Source organism: Propithecus coquereli, unplaced genomic scaffold (assembly GCF_000956105.1).
Source record: "Propithecus coquereli isolate 6110/MARCELLA unplaced genomic scaffold, Pcoq_1.0 Scaffold202, whole genome shotgun sequence".
NCBI classification, from domain to species: Eukaryota; Metazoa; Chordata; class Mammalia; order Primates; family Indriidae; genus Propithecus; species Propithecus coquereli.
Genome location: NW_012145190.1, coordinates 1,241,763 through 1,262,191, shown reverse-complemented (window position 1 = coordinate 1,262,191; position 20,429 = coordinate 1,241,763). Strand labels below are relative to the sequence as shown.

General features: G+C 41.3%; 1 protein-coding gene and 1 pseudogene across 1 annotated transcript; both read left to right on the top strand.

Moving 5' to 3' along the window:
* The first annotated feature begins 6,882 nt into the window (after nucleotides 1-6,882).
* LOC105810023 (olfactory receptor 4D9) lies at nucleotides 6,883-7,818 on the top strand. The gene has a single exon (XM_012643932.1). It carries the CDS (start codon nucleotides 6,883-6,885, stop codon nucleotides 7,816-7,818), a length of 936 nt encoding a protein of 311 aa, XP_012499386.1.
* Nucleotides 7,819-9,478: 1,660 nt separating this feature from the next.
* Nucleotides 9,479-17,258, top strand: LOC105809947 (annotated as a pseudogene).
* The last annotated feature ends 3,171 nt before the right edge of the window (nucleotides 17,259-20,429 follow it).

The window sequence follows — 20,429 nt, the reverse complement described above, 5'->3', positions numbered from 1 at the left end:
GTAAAGACAGTATAGGCTAGTGTTATTGTGTGGGAAAGCCATTAAGCATGGTAGATAAAAGCTCCAACTTCAGTCATACAGACCTACATCCAGATCTTATCTCTGCCACACACAGCTTGAGCAAGTTATCTCATCTCTCCAAAGGTCATATTCACCTATACAAAAGTACTTATTATAATATCCATGTCATGGACCTATTGTGGAGGTCCAAATGAGATGGTATATGTGAAACATATGATATCTGGCAGATAACAAGTGTTCTGTGAAAGACAAATGCCATTATTAATATCATCTTTATTGCTCTGCCTAATATGCATTCTGTTCCCCATTGCCTGTTATTCTCTTCCCTTCATGGTTCATACTCCTAGTTATTAGGAAAAAACTGGTGAAATAGAAAACATGGAAATGTATGTTGAATTCAAAATGTCTATCATCCTAAAATATCTGGCTTTGTCATTAGAATATGACAATAGGTTTGCTTGTTATTTATAAAGCTTAAAGAGTCACCCTAAAGCTGATGAGAGATACAGCACAGGAGAGTTTCATATCAAAAGAAGATAGCAGGTTAAAGATAAACACTGGCTTTGAGAGTATCTGTAAGAGATCACACTAAGAAGACAGGTCCCGTGGGTTACAACAGAGAGCCCAAGGGGAGTTAGCCAAAGGACAGTGAGCATTGAAGACAAACTTCACTTATGTCCCTCATTGGATCTGGCCTGGCCCCGTAAGCATTCATTAACTAACTGGTGCAAATGTTTGCCATTTCCTGTCACCTGATCAACCAATTCTAGCCTTTCACAATACTAACTTACTTCCCCAAGGGTACAAATTCTGAGAATGATTCAAACTTGTCAAGTGATTATTCATAAGGTCCTGCTACCTTTGCCCAAATCGCTCTGAAGAGTCCCTGGGCTTTTCTTTATGAAATTGCCTATAAAAAATATATACCACAAACCACTTAATAGCCCATTTCATGCAAGTGTGCCCTTTCCTTTCCTTCCAATCTCTCGTAACTCACTGAAACCAGGTTTTTATCTCTGTATCAGACTCAGATGGCACCAAAGATCTATGGGGTCTGAATCATTGTATCTCAGAAGGATAATCCCAAGGGGGCAAGAACCAGGGAAGCCCTGCCACACCGTTGTCCCTGATGGCTGCCTGAAACCGTGTCACACAACATTACCTGGTTCAGTAACTCAAGGAGGGAAACACGATTGCATCTGATCACACAAACATATATCTGGGTGACATAAAATCATGAGTTGGACTGCATTCTTCCTATTTAAATCAGTTTTTTGCCAGCTTTACTGAGATATAATTGACAAATAAAAATTGCATATATTTACAGTGTACCGTACAATGTGATGTTTTAATGTATGTACACATTGTGAAATGATGTACCTTTTGATCACTTATTAAGCTCTGCTGCTAAGAACCGTAGAAAAGTCAACTGACTCTGGGCACACACATGGATTTCAAACTACCCATTCATATATGTACTCCTTCAATCATATGTTTTAATGATAAACATCTCTGAGTACCCATGAAAAAAATAACAAAATAATTATGAAGTCATTAAGTTGATGAATATCAAGAGCTGTCCCTAGATTCTGAGTGAGCTATGGATCCCAGAGATGTAGATTTAAATAATCACATAGGGGCCACGTACATGTTGCTTTAAACAGAAATTGCACATATGAGTCTTCACAGTCCCCTTGCTGAGAGCTGCTCTGACAGCAGCCACAGAGCTTTGATTTTTCCATTGCCGACTTTTATTTGTTTCATTTCCTGGCTGATTGCAGGCCAAGTGACTTTGGTCATAGGTGTGGTTTAACACAACACTTTCTTCCTGAGCCAAAGGGGGAAATGCACTCTCTCGTGTGCTTCCTCTCAAGGAAACGATATGTCCTGAATGATGAGCACTGGTGCCTCTGCATGTATGTGTGAGATGGGGCAGAGAGGAAATGAGAGAGAGAGACAGAGAATATTTGGTGACATTTTTAATGACTCCCACAGGAACTTTATTGCATTGGCCACCCAGCTTCCACATTCCTACCTAACAATATTCCCTCTGCTAATTCCTGCATTGAGCTTGTGGCTGAGGGACTAGTACAGGTGGCCAAGGCACTGTAAGGCAGAATAGAAGAGTCAGAACAATGTGATTCCCTGAGGTTGTCTTTTCCCATCTGAAGAAAGAAGATAACAAAATCACTAGCCTTGAGGTAGGCTTGACATTAAACCTAGAATTTCCCTGGTACCTACTTCTTCTAAGATGCAGTTGGCGCAGCATAAGTGGATCAATCTCCACTTGGAGATTAAACCAGCAGTTAGTGTTAGTGTGTGTGAACTTCTGAAACCAAACAGCTATCAGTGTTGAATTTTCAGAAATTCTACAAATGTGTAGAATATTCCTTTAGGAGCCAAAATTGTTCACGAAGCAAAGGAAAGTGGTAGTTTCTTACGATTAGGGAAAAGGTGGCTTGCAAAACATAGGAAGAAGATCAGTTGGCTTCAAGGGATGTGGCTGCATTGTACTAGGCAGGATGTTGAGATTCAAAGTGTGTTGAGGGTGGCTGAGAAGGTGCTGACGTCCCCAGCACTCACGAGCGTGACAGCCTTGGAAAAACAGCACTTTAGGACAGTGATTCCTGAGTTCAGCATGTGCGATCTGTCCAGCTTTGCTTCTTGGCTGGGAGGTTTGGAGGCTTTGAGTAAGGTGTTTCAATGACCAGATTGTCTGTGCCCTCATGTGCCACTGGGTATGAATAATGCTTCTAAAACTTATAAGGATTCACTCAAGAGTAAGGGATTTTCAAAATTGGGAAAGAGAAAACCATCACATGAGGCACATCCTAGAAAGCTGGGTTGATGTAGAGAAGGAGGCAGCATCTGCTCAGTGGATGCTGGGGTATGGAAGAACCTTTTGTTTGCAGGCTGTGTCCAACATATTGATAAGCTTGTTTCCAAAGGATGGATCCCTTGGAGGTGATTTCTAAGAAAGCCTGATGAACCTTATTCTGATGTTGTAAAGACACATAAAATTGTATTTCTTTATTCATTTCCCAGCTCCCACCCCTCAATTGTGTGTGTGTGTGTTTCAATGCAATGTGAGCAATCCTACTCTTTTTTCTTATTTTAGTAGTTTTAGGGGGTACGAGTTGAATTCTGTTATGTGTATATCACAGTCCTATATTTTCAAAGTGTCCTTCCCACTCTGTAAAAAGACACCTTCCCCAGGAACCCACCAGGTCCATTATTTTCAAGAGGAGTTCATGTTTCAGGTAATGTTACTCAGAACTTACTGCTGCCCCTTGCCATTGGAGACTACGTGGTTGATGCGGGTTTTTTGTGAAGGCGCTGCTAAAGACTGCGAAATCTGATTCTTCCAAACTCTGCTTTTTTTCAGACACTTCTGACATCCTCTCATGCTCAGTCACTCCCAGCCATAGCTCTCACTTGCTGTGTGCAGACATCTAATATCCCCATCTTTTCACAGCACATACTATTTTCATTTTATTTGCAAAGGATTTTTCTGAACTCTTTGCTTTGCAGCATTTTCTGGGAAAGACTGATTAATAACAGGAGGAAGTAGTAGTAGTCAAGAAAATGAGTCTTTGAAACAAGACAAATCTTGGTCTGAGACAAGGTGCTACAAGCTACAAGACCCTCGAGCAAGTTATTTAATCTTTCTGTGCCTCAGTTTCCTCATCTGTAAAATCAGGATAATAATACCTATTTCACATGGATATCATAGGTTCAGAAAGAGAGAAAGTGAATCAGCTGGTAAAGTACATAAGAATCACTCCATAAATATTCTCTAAAAGCAAGCAAAAAAATAGCAAAGTACAGCTTCATTATTCTGCCCATAGTTCTACAAAATAATGCTGAGACCTTGAAAATTGCATGGAACTCCTGGGACCTGATATTCAGATGAGTGGATTTCGTATTGAGGATTATGTTTTCTTTCTGTAAAGGTTTATGATATAAATACCTATATTTATAACTGCATATAAAATTAAATTTAAGTTATGTTTATACACAGGTGTATACACAAATACTCAGATTTTCTGAACATAAGCCTTAGCTCAAGTCCCTAAGCAAAAAAGAAAACTATCCCCAGAGAAGAGGTGACGGCATGTTCCACTTACCCTAAAATGCTGGGATGAGGGCTTTGAACCACAAGGTCTATAGCAAGATGAGCCACACTGAGACAAGCCCCTGCGGAAGGACCTTCCCTGTGTGTAGAGAAAGAAGCACTTCCCTGGGGCTGGTGGGATTGGGACAGCAGCTGGTCAAATCAGATTCCTCAGCTGCCTGTAGTTTCCAAAACAGACATAAAATCTCACTTACTACTTACAAGCACCCTGTGTATGAGGAAGGTATTATTATTATTATCATGTTGTAGAAAAATTATTACAGTGCATGTTGAGAACTGACTCTGAGCCATGCACTGTGTACCTCACAAATATTTCTCATGAGTTCGGTACTATTTTTGAGTAACCTGCCCACGGTCACGCCAGCTAGGAAGTGGTAAAATCCAAACAGGGCAAATGTTCCAGATGATCCACACACGCGTGTCCATAATGCAAGCGTGGGACATGATAGTGCTCAGCAGCGCTCCCGGATAGCATGGGGTTTGCAAATATTATACCCCCAAATGGAACTGATTTTTCATAAAATTGTCATGGTTGTGTCCAGCATCACCTTCTTCTCTGCCTGTTCCATTAGCTGCATCGCTCTTACTGCCCTAACTGTAAAGTTTTTAAGGAAAGAACCTATATGTGAGTCACCTTTCCTTCAAAAAGCCCATCTCAGTGTCATGGAAATCGTATATAGGAGAAGGAAATAAAAAAGAAGGAGAGAAAATGGAAAAAGTAAGAAAGAACGGGAGAAAGGAAGAGGAGAGAGGTGAGGATGAGTGATGCAGGAAACCCTCAGGCTTGTCACAGGGGTTTCCCGAGCAGAAGATTTGAAAACCATCGACTTATCGATGGTTATCAACACCCAAAAGAAAGATTCTAGAGTGGGCTGCTGTCATTGATTCAAATCTGTCTCTGTGTTACAGGTTAACTCAAGATCGCTTTTTGGGTGATTCCTCTACTTTCCAGCCATGGTAAGTACAGTGTGGGGAGTTCTTACTTTGAGGATTCTGGAGCCCTGAAATCTGTGATCCTTATTCTGAACATTTATTCTTGCTGTTGACATAAACACCAACAAGGGGGAGATTGAGATGAATCTGAACTAATGCTAATGAAGTGGGAAAGGTGGCTCTTATCATTTTTCTGTGTGAGTGAAAGGAAAGTGTGGTCTTTTAAGGATACCCCCGCCCCAGAATAGAAGAGCAAAATGAGGGGGAAAGAAAGAGAAATTAAAACCAGAATCAGAGAAATAACTATATGTGGACAATAGGGTCACCTATACTACACGAGTTTGGGAAGACCTAAAGTCCATAAGTGAGTGGAAAATAAAAAGGTTACTTTCAGATTGTAGCTGATGAAGACTATAACTACATAACATAAAAGTAACTGTTATGAAAGTGAGTGGTTCATTAAATTTTGCTTTAAATAAAATTTATTCTTTAGACATGAAGTTAAAATGTTATAAAGGAATTACTATATGTTTATGATTTATAACTTTTTATATACTGAGGTATATAATATGCTTACATGTAGAAAAATGCACATAGGTGTACAGCTCAGTGAATTTTTACACAAGCAGAATATACCTTTGTAACAAGCACCCAGATTAAGAAACAGAACATTATCAGCGCCCCAGAAGTCTTTCTCAGGCTCCGTTCAATTTTGTATATATGAATAAAATAAGAGAGTGTGTACTCTGTGGTACCTGAATTATTTAGCACAATGTTATGTTTGTGAGAATCACTTATATTGTTACATATTATGTAAATCATTCTCATTGCTGTATAGCATTGTGTGAGTTTAACACAATTTTTCTCTATTCTGCTGTTGATAAATTTTTGTGTCATTTCCAGTTTGAGAAAATTGCAAATAGTGCTGCTATGAATATTCTAGGGACATGTCTTTTGGTGGACATATGTACATATTTCCCAGGAATAGAAATAGATATCCTAGGAGATACATAGGTATAGATGAAGATCCTTAAGAAATATATATCTATATATAATATAGATATATAGATATCCTATAGAGAGAGAGACATAGTTTTAGCAGAAATAGTCAAACAGCAAAGTGGTTATACCAATTTTACACACCCACCAGCAGCATTCCAATTGTTCCTCATTCTTCACCACCACTTGGCATTTTTCATCTTTTTCAGTTTAGCCATTCTGGTATGTATATCATGGTTTATTACTGTAATTTTGATTTGCATTTCCCTGATAACTAATAAAATTGAATACTTCTTTGTGAAGTATTGGTTCCCATCTTTTGCCATCTTTCAGTTGGGTCATCTAGGGTTTTTTACTGATTGCAGACGTTCTTTATCTACTCTGGACATGAGTCTTTTCTCAGAGAAACGTATTGTTAATATCTTCTTCTATTTGCAGGTTACCTTTGAATTCTCGTCATGATTACTTTTATGAACAGAGATTCTTAAGATAGAATTTGTCCTTATTATTCATTACTTCAGATGTCATATTTCATAGTAAAAATACAATTGATTTAGGTTCACAGACCTGTAACCTCTGTTTCAGCCTGTCTGCTTGGATGACTGAATCAAAAACCTGGATAATCTTTCACCTAACAGCAGCATACTGAATAGCAGTCACAGTGCATGGAGAGAAAAAGAACTTCCTCTTAACCCTAAACCAAAACTTAAGTGTAAAGACAACACATTCTTTACCACCACTCGTATTGCTTCCCGCAGTGTACTTGGAAAAAGGATCTCTGGATCTGTGATTGAATGGATCAGGGAAATTACACCAGAGTGAAAGAATTTATCTTTCTGGGAATTACTCAGTCCCAAGAGCTGAGCTGGGTCTTATTTATTTTCCTGTTTTTGGTGTACATGACAACTCTGATAGGAAACCTCCTCATCATGGTTACAGTTACCTGTGACTCTCAACTTCACACCCCCATGTACTTTCTGCTCCGCAATCTCTCCGTCTTGGACATCTGCTTCTCCTCCATCACAGCTCCTAAGGTCCTGACCGATCTTCTCTCAGAGAGAAAGAGCATCTCCTTCAATGGCTGTGTCACTCAGATGTTCTTCTTCCACCTTCTAGGGGGAGCAGATGTTTTTTCTCTCTCTGTCATGGCCTTTGACCGCTATGTGGCCATATCCAAGCCTCTGCGCTACGTGACCATCATGAGTAGGGGGCGATGTACAGCTCTCATCACGGCCTCCTGGGTCGGGGGCTTTGTCCACTCCATCGTGCAGATTTCCCTGTTGCTCCCACTCCCCTTCTGTGGACCCAATGTTCTTGATACTTTCTACTGTGATGTCCCTCAGGTCCTCAAACTCGCCTGCATGGACACCTTCACCCTGGAGCTTCTAATGATTTCCAATAATGGATTAGTCAGTTGGTTTATATTCGTCTTTCTCCTCATATCCTACACAGTCATCTTGACGATGCTAAGGTCTCACAGTGGGGAGGGCAGGAGGAAAGCCATCTCCACCTGCACCTCCCACATCACTGTGGTGACCCTGCATTTCGTGCCCTGCGTCTATGTCTACGCCCGGCCCTTCACTGCCCTCCCGACAGATACTGCCATCTCTGTCACCTTCACTGTCATCTCCCCTCTGCTCAATCCTATGATCTACACCCTGAGGAATCAGGAAATGAAGTCAGCTATGAGGAAGCTAAAGAAACAACTAGGACATTCAGAAAAGATTTAAATTTAATGAGGAGAAGATAGTACCAAAATGTAAAAATCGAGATTAAATTTAACTTTATTGAAATAGGAAGAGATCACCTTAATGCCCAAAACATAGGGGTATCTATGGCTACTATGGAGTCCTGAAAGAGGTTGGTCCTATGGTATGTGCTGCGGACCAGGGAGGTGATACTGCTTTAAGGTGAGACCCATTAATGTCTTCCACTACTCACTTTCAATTATTTGTTCCACAGATATTTACAGAACATATCCTATGTGCCTGACGGTGCTAGGATTCAGATTGCTGCAAAACGATTAAATACAGTCACCACCATAGAGGCAAACGCCAAAACATTTTAATAAAGATATAAACAAAATGCTGGGGAAACATTGTAGGCACTTTACTTGAGAGCATCCAAAGGTATTTGACAGTGTGTAGTACAGACCTTTTCAAGGGGAAAAAGGCAAAGAAGAACAAGCTAAGCAAAAAAAAAAGCAAAAGAGCATGTGCAGAGGAAGAGAATGGTGCAAGAGTGTGCCACGTTTGTGCAACAGTGAACTCAGTGTGGCCATTAAGTAGTACATTCATGGGGTGAAGGCTGGTAGTTGACAAGTTGGCAAAGAAGAGCTCCATTGATGGCCCCCTGAGCAACGCAAATCCATGATTTCTACTGGGGAGAGAGGATCCCTGGATTACTTCAAGGCCATGATTTCTTTCTGGGAAAAGGAGGTAATGGTGTTAGCAGGAGTATTAATAAGGAAATATCACTGACGGGTGGAGGCTGCGGACAGCTCACCTGACTTCATGAAAAGCTTGAGCAAAGGCATGATTATCCCATTTACAGACCAGCCAAGCCCAAATTTCCCATTCTTTCTGCACATAAGGATCTTACCACCTCTTTACGCTCTTCACTCAATCCTTTAAAAGGTAAAGAAAGGGTACTAAAAAGCACGACAGTTTAATCCAGTAATCTGAGAATCTGCTAGTCTCTGTAGTGAAAGGGATGGCACCAAGAGGTTTATCTGACAATTCAGCTGATGTTTTGCTGAGATTTATTGAATTCACTCTACCATATTTCTCATTGTGGCAAAGCTCAAGCCACAGAAGCTGGCACGCATGTGTTAATCAGAGTAGGCCAACTATTGTAACAAATGCATCCAAAGCCCAAGTAGTTAACCATAACAAAAGTTTGTTTTCTGCTCAGGTCACGGACAATGCTGGTTTGCAGAAAAAGGGCGCTGTGCCACATTGTCTTTTAGAGATGTGGGCTTCTTGGTCTTGGGCTCCATCCTTCTCTAGATCCTCAGAATCCTGTCTATGCATCCAGCAGATGGAGAAAGGTAGAGAGGATTAAGAATTATAGGGAGGGAAGTGTGTCTTTATGGGCCAGTCCTGGAGGCAGTGTGGACCACATTCGTTGGCCGTCCCTTAATCACATAGCCTCGCCTAACTGGGAGGGAGCCTGCAGAATGTGATCAAGCTCGGTTTGCAGAAAGAAGAGAACATGAGAAATGGTGAACTCTTGTGATCTCTTCCACATGCATGACTCACTGCTAAGAAATCACAGTTGGGTTAGACGACAAGGATAAAGACATTGTCTCTAAAAGGATCCTCTTAATACCTAAAAATGTTTGCTAGAAAGACTACTGGACCCTTGGGACACACAAAGAACCAAGCTGAAATGAAGGAGATATGGGGAAGAGAACCTAGTTTAAAGGAAGGGGAAGGTGATCAAGGTAAATGTGGAGATTCCAATGACAGTGGACTAGAAGGTCAGGTCTCAGGTTCCAGAGATGGAACACTGGAGAAGAGTGCCCAGAGAAGGCCAGCCAAGAAGACAGTCCTCAGAGAAGGCAACGCTCACTTTCTCCCACGCTTTCCATAGGCTTGTCATAAACAAAAGTTTTATAAAAAGTTTTACAAGCTCCTTTAGAAATGAGTGTTTTTCTTCTTTGTTGATTAAACTTTCTTGTGCTCTGTTCTATTCTCACCACTCAAAATTTTCTGAATTGTTTTCCAAGGTTAGACACACTTCCCCAGGCATTAAAATTCTAACAAAGACATAAATTTATCTTTAAGCAGATACTGAATCACCATTTACTGCCTGGCTGGCTCCATCTTTGGTCTGATATCATGGTTCCTACACTTCCAATATTTTTTTCCAATAATGCCTTTTTTCTACCTTCTCTGTTGGCTTTACCTCAAGCAAAGCTTTGTGACTGGGCACAATTTTAAGTGACCAAGAATCTGCTCAGTCACAGTTCATGTTCCCAAATGTAGGACCCCACAAATGATAGCGACCCAGAAAATGCTGCCCTTGTAGCTGCACTGGACTGTGTCCACATGCAAAACAGCCTGATCAAACGCAGTGGGAAAAGCCACTGAAATCAGGAGACTATCATTAAATTTTCTTCTCTTTTAATATAAAATCAAATAATTATGTGGATTAACCCATATTTTTCTTCAGGTAGAGACATCTTCTTAAGGAACTGTAATATTACATAGACTGCTTCTGCTTAATCTACACAGATCACATATACTTAGTCCTACCATCCTTGATGCTTTTTTCTATAAGAAATGTTGATTTTAAATTTTTACAATATTTTTCATAAAGCAAATAAATGCATCTGTATACACAAACTGGCTGGTTTAGGAGTGATCCTGCATTTCTGGACTTCTCACCTCTGGACTTTCTCACCTTTGAGAAAGTCAAAGAAGATTCAGATTGCTTTAGATTAATTTCTGAGATCCTACTATAGTTAGCACCACAGGAACTATATTTAAGCATCCATGAAATTCTAGTCACAAAGCGCTACCCTGGAGGGATCTATAGAGTTTTGCTGTTCTTGTTCTTGTTATTGTTGCTATTCTTGTTGTTGTTGTTGCATTGCTTGTCTTTCAAGTCTAAAAGCAAATTTTGTCAACGTAGTTATTATTCAATAAAACAGACTATTAGTTCAGGACTGTATTAGTAATCTACTGCTGCATATTACCCCCAAACTTAGTGGCTTAAAACAATACATATTTTTTATGTCATGTCTCTGTGGGTCATGAATGTGACACAGCTTAGCTGAGACATCTGCAGCAAGGTGTCGGCTCGGAGCTGCAGTCTCATCTCGAGGTTCATCTGGGGAAGGATCCATTTCCAGCTCACACATGTGATTCTTGACCAGAATCATGAGCTGTTGGACCGGGGACTTCAGTGCCTTCATGGCTATTGGCTGGGGGCTGTCTTCAGTTCCCTGCCATATGGGTCTCTCTAACACGGCAGCATACTTCATCAGAGCAAGCAAGCAAGAAGGCAAAAGAGAGTGTCTCAGCAAGATAGCAATCATGGTCTTCTATAGCCTAATCGTGAAGTGACATCCCACCACTTTTGCTGTGTCCTATTCGTTAGAAGCAAGTCACTAGGTCCAGTCCATACACAGGTGGAGGGGATTACACAAGGGTATGAATACCACAGCAGGGACTGATAAGTTCTAGAAGTAAATTATGAAAAATCATGGTAAATTATGAAAGAAATGTCAAAGTAATTTTTTCAGAAAGGGTTACAAAAAGAGAGGGGAGCGTCGGGGAGCGTCAGAGGTAACTCAGAGACACTGATTCCTTCTAACAAGGAGAATGATAGTGCCAACTACAGAAAGTGGAGTGTTTAGTTCTTGATAATAATGATCAGATCAATGTTAGACATTTTAAGTTGGAGCTATGCAATATATCCAAGTGAGATTCGCCATAGCTCTATGGTGAGAGACAAGGTTTCAAAAATTACACCGGTGGGTGAGCTGAGAACAAGAGATTCTTGAGGGGAAAAGTGGAATTCTTTGTTTTTAGGACCTCTGGAACCATCAGGCATGGAACATGATAGGTGCTCAATTAATACTTAACAATTATTTAGTGAATGAATGGTACCAAAATATCCTTTGTCTGCATATATTCCCACTTCATATGAGAAGTTTGGTGGAAAACAAAGACAAAATGTGTTTCCCAGTCTTTATGATGCTTCTGATTATGTACATTAATAGGACAACAAGCAAACCATTGCCTAGGGGTAAAAAATGAACGGGATGAAACACACCATACTGAGAGTGCTATTCATGTTCCCCGAGTTCCTGCCTCTTAAGTAGACAAATTCTCGTTTGCCCCCATGAGCTCTTCAGGTATTTGCACTCTAAGCACTAAGTCTCTAAGGATTCATCTCCTTCCCTACCTTAGGAGAATTTCAAAACCAAAATGTGTGTGTTTGCACACACCTTTCAATGCATGTTTAACTTCTTAATAACTCCCAGCAGAGCTTCATCCCCATAGGAAAGTCTGGCCATTCAACTTCACCACTCACATTCAAAAATACTCCCTTTGGTGATTTTACTATTGGGTCTGAGGCTGAGGGACCATTACTCCCAGCAGCGGCACTGCGTGGCAGTGTGGCAGAGCCACGCGGAGCTGATTCTTGGTGCCTGCAGGAGAGAAGATACCAACCCAACCAACCCTCAGATGCATGTCTGCCTTAAAGGGGAATAGTCCTTGACGATTAACAACTCCTAAAGTCAGTGAATGGAATCAAATGGTAGCTCTGCTTCTTGGGTAGGGATTAAAGGTTGGGGGTGTATTACATGAGGTTGTTGTGTTAAGTTAGGGCTTTTTGGTATGTGCTTACCAGTCTGTGCAGATGTGTCTATGTATGGCCAACATTAAAATATTATTGAAGTCCGGGCGTGGTGGCTCACGCCTGTAATCCTAGCTCTCTGGCAGACCGAGGCGGGCGGATCGCTCAAGGTCAGGAGTTCGAAACCAGCCTGAGCAAGAGCAAGACCCTGTCTCTACTAAAAATAGAAAGAAATTAATTGGACAACTAAAAATATATAGAAAAAATTTGGCCGGGCATGGTGGCACATGCCTGTAGTCCCAGCTACTTGGGAGGCTGAGGCAGGAGGATCACTTGAGCCCAGGAGTTTGAGGTTGCTGTGAGCTAGGACGCCACGGCACTCTAGCCCGGGCAATACAGTGAGGCTCTGTCTCAAAAAAATATATATATTATTGAAGATTATTTAGAAGTGTTTCGAATGTTAATGATGCTCCTGATAGGTGTAGGATGATGTACATTAAAGCTAAATACTGTAGTGGTGCAGAGCAGAATAATTATTTGTTCAATATTGGGAAGGTGACTGGAAGAGCATAGAAAGGTCAACTCGTGAAGAGAGATGGGGCAACAAATGCTTTGTGGACAAGAGGGTTCCCTCAGGTTGGGGACACTGTGAAATCAATAAGCCTGTTTTATTAGAATGGATTGATGTGGGCATATTTCTAAACAAGCACTTGGGATCCTCAGTTTGTTCTTGCCAAAAACAAAAACAATGCTTCTCTGTTTCCTTCTTGCCTGTTCCAAACAGACACATGATACTCAGGGATTCTCATTTACCTTCCCGCTCTCCATCCTCCACTTAGCTATGCGTACTGTGCCTGGAAGAGCACTATTTTGGCATTTGTCAGTTGACTTGGTGATTTGGTCACTTTCACGACTCATTTACGTTGAAGAAAATACTTGGCCCTTTTAAAAACTAAAAATGTATGAAAGCAATGACATCCTCTGAGTTATTGATGAATTCATAGATAATTGGGAGTAAGCCTAGAAAATTAGCTTTGTGTTGCTTGGGCTTCAAAGGAAAGAGCCTAGGAGGAAAGTGAGCTAAGTAGAAGTTGTGTTATGATGAGAAAATGAGAGGTAAAGTACAGTGAAGTCCAGACAGCCCAGTGCAGCAGGACGAGAGGTTGGCCTCGGCATGGACACAATACGGAGGGAGGGAGTACAAAGATGTATCAAAGACACACACAGTCGGACATTAGCTGAAGTGGTGAAAACAAATTTTATTCCACCACTACTGACGGTAGGGGGAAGGGCTGACCTCCACTGCAATTTGTGCAGAGGTGATTTGGGCATTTTAAAGGGAGAATGAATGAAGAACGGGGGAGTGGGGGTGTTCAGTGGTCAGAGAAGTGAAAAATCGCAAACGGTTGGTCAGTGGAAATGCGATGAGGCCATTTGTCCGGAAACAACCCTGCCCACAGAGCCTGGGAGGCAGAGGCCCTGTCTTTTGTGACCATTACGTTTCAAAGGGGTGGCTCTCAGGTCCTTGAGAAAGAAGCTTCTGAGCTCTAAGAGATACATATTCACAATCCTTTTTTTTAAACCCTTTTTTGTAAATGCTGTAAGAAAGGGAGGTCAGGGGCCCATTATCAGGGTTTGGGTAGAACAAGCAGTAAATTCTCCGTGGCAGAGTTGAGCTTTCTCAACAGGCAGGCATTTTAATGTGGGCCTGGGGTCACTCTAGGGACAGGGCCTCATTATGCTACCAGCAGCCAGGCTAGAGTTTGGTCCGGTGCAGAGGCTCAGGTGGAGTTGTTATGTGCCAAGAGTTCTGCAGTTTTCAGGAGCATGAGGAGATTTGAGGGGCGGGGGTAATGGAACTGTGCATTATCCCAACCGTGGTGACAGTTTCCCGGGGGTGCGTGTGTGTGTGTGTGTGTGTGTGTGTGTATATAAGAGAGAAAATTCATCACGTTGTATCCTTAAATACGTGCGGTTTCCTGCATGTAAGTTGTACCTCAACAAAGCTGATTTTTAAAAAGGTAATTTTTTAAAAATTGCAGAGGGTAGTTTCATTTTAAGCAGTTGACAAAAGCACAATATCCAGACACCTGTCAACACCCAAAATGGTGTTTATTTTAAATGTTCTCTTTAAAACAGAGTGGGAAGAAGGGGGAAAGGAGTTGAAGCAGGATTTATAAGAAATGAAATTTAATAACTAAAGTTAAAAAAAGTGTTTCTTTACATTATGCTCTAAATTATTTTATCCTGTGACATACGGTTTTTTAAAAATTAATGGATTTTATTTCTTAGAGCAGCTTTAGGTTCACAGGAAAATTAAACAGAAAGCACAGAGACTTCCCATATACTCCCTCTCCCCACCAGCACCATTTCCCCCATTATCAATATCTTCCACTAGTTAACAATTGATAAACCAATATTGATACATTATTAACTAAAGTCCATAATTTACATGAGGGTTCCCCCTTTGCGTTGTGCACTCCTATGGGTTTTGACAAATGCATAGTCATGTATCCAAAATTATATTTAATAGTATCACGCAGAATAGTTCCACTGCCCTAAAAATCCTAAGTCTTCCCCTTTTCATTCCTACCCACCTCCTTACCCCGGGCTCCTGGCAACCACTCATCTTTTTACTCTTTCTATAGTTTTGCCTTTTCCAGAATGTCATTTAGTTGCAATCATACAGTATACATAATATCTTTTCAGATTGGCTTCTTGCACTCAGCAACATGCATTTAAGGTTCATCTATGTCTTTTCATGGCTTGATTACTCACTTCATTTTATCACTGAATGATATCCCCTTGTATGGAGTGTATCTGCTTTTTCAATACTAGATTCGATAACAGTTGAAATTATTTCAAAGAATTATATCTTACAGGAAAAGTATAACAGAGTGCATTTTTGTCAGAATTTCCCAAATAATGTTGTATGGAAGACTAGATCTGCGATAATGCTGTTTATCGTAGATAAGTGGGGGAGTGATCTGTGCTGAAATCAGGTTAGATAAATTAAACAAGTCTTTTTACTTCTCAGAGAATTTAGTAAACTTTCAAGAGGGATATAGAATATATAAAATTTTGTGACTATGAAATTTTTAATAAAAATTTTATGAATATACTGATAGATGTGCCTCAGTTAATTACACCATGGGAAGCCCACTCTTTGGTGTGCTCTGAGAGAACCCAAAAAACACCATCCCCTGGAGAGAGCTCACTGAAGTATAGACATCTTGGCCTAAAAGAGAAATAACCCTAAAATGTAAGTCATATTCCTTTTGCCTTTAATGATATACATTCTATAACAAAAGTATTTTCTCCCTAGGTGGTTGAAGAACATGAAGAAACATGACCCAACAGAGCAGTGAAATTGCACTAGGGTGAATTTTTTTTCAAGGACTGACCCAGTCCTAAGAGCCAAGTGTGGTGTTATTTCTTTTGTTATTTTTGGCATACACACAACTGCGTTGGGAAACCTCTTCATCAAGGTCACTGTGACCTGTGAGTCCTCCCTTCACACCCCCATGTACTTCCTGCTCTGCAATCTCTCCATCTTGGACATCTGCTTCTCCTCCATCACTGCCCCAGAGGTCCTAGTAGACTTTCCCTCCAGGAGAAAGAGCATCTCCTTCAAAGGCTGTGTCACTCAGATGTTCTTCCACCTCCTCGGTAGGGCAGACATTTTTTCTCTCTCCATCATGGTGTTTGACCGCTATGTGGCCATCTCCAAGCCTCAGAGCTACGTGACCATGATGAGTAGGGGGTGATGCACAGCCTTCATCATGGCCTTCTGGGTGGGGGCTTTGTCCACTCCATCGTGCAGATTTCCCTGTTGCTCCCACTGCCATTCAGTGGACCTAATGTTCTTGACACTTTCTACTGTGATGTCCCGCAGGTCCTCAAACTCACCTGATGGACACCTTTGTTCCTGAGGTCTTAATGATTTCCAATAATGGCTTGATCTCTACGCTGTGGTTTATCTTCCTGCTTGTGTCCTACATGGTCATCTGGATGATGCTGAGGTCTCACACTGGGGAGGGCAGGAGGAAAGCCATCTCCACCTGCACCTCCCACATCACCGTGGTGACCCTGCATTTTGTGCCCTGCATCTATGTCTACGCCCGGCCCTTCGCTGCCCTCCCCATGGACAGAGCTGTCTCTATCACCTTCACTGTTGTCATCCCTGTTCCTGAATCCCATGATCTATGAAACTGCCTTTTACAAATTGATAAAGGATGCAAGGGAGAACTGTGGTAAGGGCCTAGCTAAAAATAATGACAATAATTAGCCACTGTCCTCCTGTTTTCTTCTCTATAATTTCCACTCTGGAGCCACACAGCTGGAGGTCATAAAGATTCTTAGCTTTCTCCATAGATAACATCACCTTTTTAAAACCTAGGGGTAGTTTCTGAGATATCTTCCAGGTCCCACATTCCAGTGGAACAACTGACCCACCCATACCAGCCGCCCATACAAGGAACTGACTCAACTGGTCTTGTGACTCTCACCCAAGAGCCTGGTCAGCAAAGAAGACAATTTCTACAACCCTATGGTTCCGCCCAGAACTCAGCCAATTAGCAGACTTGATTGCCTACGCCAAACTGTCTTTAAAAACCCTGTCTCCCAAATTCTCAGAGACATGGGTTTGAGAAATTTCTTCCGTCTCCCTGTTTAGTGCTATGTGGAATTAAAAACCCTTTCTCTATGATAAACCCTGCCTTCTGTGTGTATTGGCTTCCTTTTGGGCAGCAGGCAAATGAACCGAGTTGGGTGGCAACATCTACACCCTGGGAACCATGAGATGAAGTCAGCTATGAGGAAACTGAAGAAAAGACTTGGACCTTCTGAAAAAGAATAAATGCATAAAAAAAAAACTAAAAAAAAGAATAAATGTTATGAAGTATAGAATGGAAAGTCAGAACTGAAAAATATTTCCTCATGACACAATAGAAGGCCCCAATGCATAGGCCATCTTGAGGTCAAAATTTTATTTTTATCCTGCAGCAGCATCCTCCAATAAGGTCCTAAGACAATCATCTCATTAGAATTTTCTCGCGGTAAGGTCGTCGACAACTTAGAGCCTCAGATCCATAAACTGTCAGCTCTTAAAGAAACTCTCATGCTTATATCACCCAAACACCTCATTCTACAGGTGAGGAAATACAGTCTGAGAGGAAATTATCTCTTCATCCTTGAGTTGTGGCTATACCATGTGTTGCCCAGACAATAATTAGTAATGTGACCTCCAGGGATCAGGAGTCAAGGCTATAAAATCTAGCCGCTTCTCCCCATGTGGAAATTGGTTTCCGTTTCTAACCTGGGAGGATTCAGGTTCCATTTTTAAAGAATGCCTCTGGATTCCCCTTGCAGAAGCTAAGAAGTTTCATGTGCTGTCAAAGGTTTCCTGGCTAGTTAATAGCAGAGGGAAGGCTAGCTCCGAGACAGCGGCTCTCAGCTCAGTGATACTTAACTACTCCTGCTGCTTTGTGCAGGAGTTGAGGTGTTCTGAAATAAGCTCATTGGTAAAAAGTTCTCCTCTGTCATAGTGTCATGAAAGGCACTCGGCTGCCTTTCTCACCTGGCCAAAGAGTACATACATACTGCAAGGCTTCAAGTCCCTCTAATAATTTCAATGTCATTTTATAGCCTTTCATCCCTGGCTAGCCTGCCAGTCACCATTCAGTGCCTGACTAGCTAGATTTCAGATTACAAATCAGCCCATTCCAAATTCCTCCTCATTCTTCTTTCTATCTTGCTCTTTAGCACCTCCTCTTTAATCTAGGGGAATAGAAAACGAAATTAAATTCCAGTTCGTTTCCTGGCAAACTATTTATTTGTCGAGCAAATAGTTGAAAGCGGTAAGCAACTAAAATTTGAACTGGCTACATTGATTGACCTGGAACATCCCAGTCTTACCTCCCAGGCAATCCCTGATGCGCATGTGGCCGGGATGATGTAAGGGAAGTGAAGAGCCATTTGCCTGGTGTGGCTTAGGAGGAAACTTGCAAGGGAGACCTGCTCTAAAACATAGCCCATCCCAGGCAGCTGTGTCACTGCCTGCTAACTTAAATATTTTTTAGGGCTGAAGGAAATAAAAAATATTTTAACCCAAAATACGTTTCTTTGTCATATTTTGAGACGGCTGTAGGCAAACAGGAATGTGCTGTAAGGCTGTCTATGTGGGGGCGCTGGGGAGAGATTTGCACTTGTGGAGAATCTCTGTTACATGCAGCCAGGCCTTGCCCCTTTGATCTGGGACAGGTCTGCAGTCTGGTACCCTTAAAGGTCTGAATAAAAACATTTCCCTGGGGGCTGTTACCCTGAGGTTTTTCTGTATAACAAGATCATCTTGCCAGGCAGGCTTCCTTTCTCCTTCCCGTACCCAGTCCAAAGAGAAAAGTCCTGTTTAGCCATTTTTTAAGTTCTTTTATTTCTTAAAGGAGGACCCTTGTACCTCGCTGGGGAGAGGATGGCAGAGCTCGTGTGACTCAGTTCTCAGGCTCAGTTCTCCCTGTTGGCATAATGAATTTTGGGGGGTCCTGAGATTTTTGTTTTTCCTTTACATTTCCTTAGTGCTGGCCTGAAATTCCTACCCTTGGAATATTTCATAAATTAGACACAGTTCACGGAGGACATGCTAGATACAATGCAGCGATTTCAGAACTTAGGGACAGCTACGGAAGGTCATCGCAATCTGAGCACACGTGGTGGTAGCGGCGGCAGGATTTGAGGAGGGGATCTCTATGTCCATTCTCAGTAGTACCTCTCAAGGGATTAATTCCACATGGTCCAGGACTAGGTGATTTGTGAAAGGCCCCAGCAGTCATCCAGAGTAAAGGAAATAAAGAACAGGAAAGTTCAGTGGATGAACCTGAGGGGGAATCTGAGCCCAAAGGGTTCCAAAGGTGCCTGAGGGACCCCATTCCAGAGGATGGAGCAGTTCAGGATGGAGGCCTGGGCGAGGCAAGGCAGACACTATTGACAACATTCACATTTGCTTACATCTGATCCTTGGTGCTTTACTAAAATTTTGAATGGCTGTTAACTCCTGCCTAGAATTAAAATCGTTCACTGCACTTCTAACTTCATCCTTGACTTTCGTATCTAATTATCCATGCAACAAAAACTTCAAGAACAATTCAAACTTCCCTTTGAACCAAAAAGTGCAGAATCACATTCTGCCATATCCAGTATGTCCCTTTATCTATCAACAGTGGCAGATGTTTTCTTTCTTGTAAATCATTTTCATGATTTTCATAAAAATCAATTTTCCCTTCCTCATACTTTTTGCTGAGTTTATTCTAACATTTAGGCTTTACTTTCTAGAGGTAAATAATGAATTTAGAATTCACAAGAGACTATTTAGTTCCATATACGTGTGTGTGTTTACATATACAGTATTTAATATGAGAAAATACATGTAGCATATATTTAAAATTAAAATACATACACACTTTTTTCTTTGAGATTATCCCAGAACACACACACATACTGTGCATTTCCTAAGACTACAGTATCTTGGATATAAGTAGTATACATAAAAGTCCATTTCCCATAAAAACGTATTCCTCTCTTTCAAGGTAATGAAAATGTGTTTCTTGACTAAATCTTTTAATTTATGTGTCCTAATACAGGATCATTTAAATTTTGCTAAATTGTTCAACATCTCCCACCTTGGGAAGCTGAATTACTAAAGAACTTTTTCTTCTTGAGTTAGGAGCAGTGTCTGCTAAATAAAATGTTTTCGTTAATATTTCCTCGCCACTAGAGGGAGCCATTTCTTTTCCGTGTTTCTCCCTTTGGCGGACGTTTAAGTGAAACTTTTATTTCTGGAGGGGAAGCCTCAAAACCCAAGTCACATTCGTTCTCTCTCCCGAAAATTTCAGATCTGCTCCTGAGAAGTGGAAATAACTTTACACATGAACTCTTACACAGATCAAGAGGAGCAGCTCAGTAGATAGTTTCCCGAGGTACTTCTGGTTCAGTCCTCTAGGGTCCCACAGATTGAGTTGGAAACTTGCACTAGAGC

Coding starts and splice junctions, on each gene's coding strand:
- LOC105810023 (XM_012643932.1), top strand. CDS start 6,883: ATGGATCAGGGAAATTACACCAGAGTGAAAGAATTTATCTTTCTGGGA.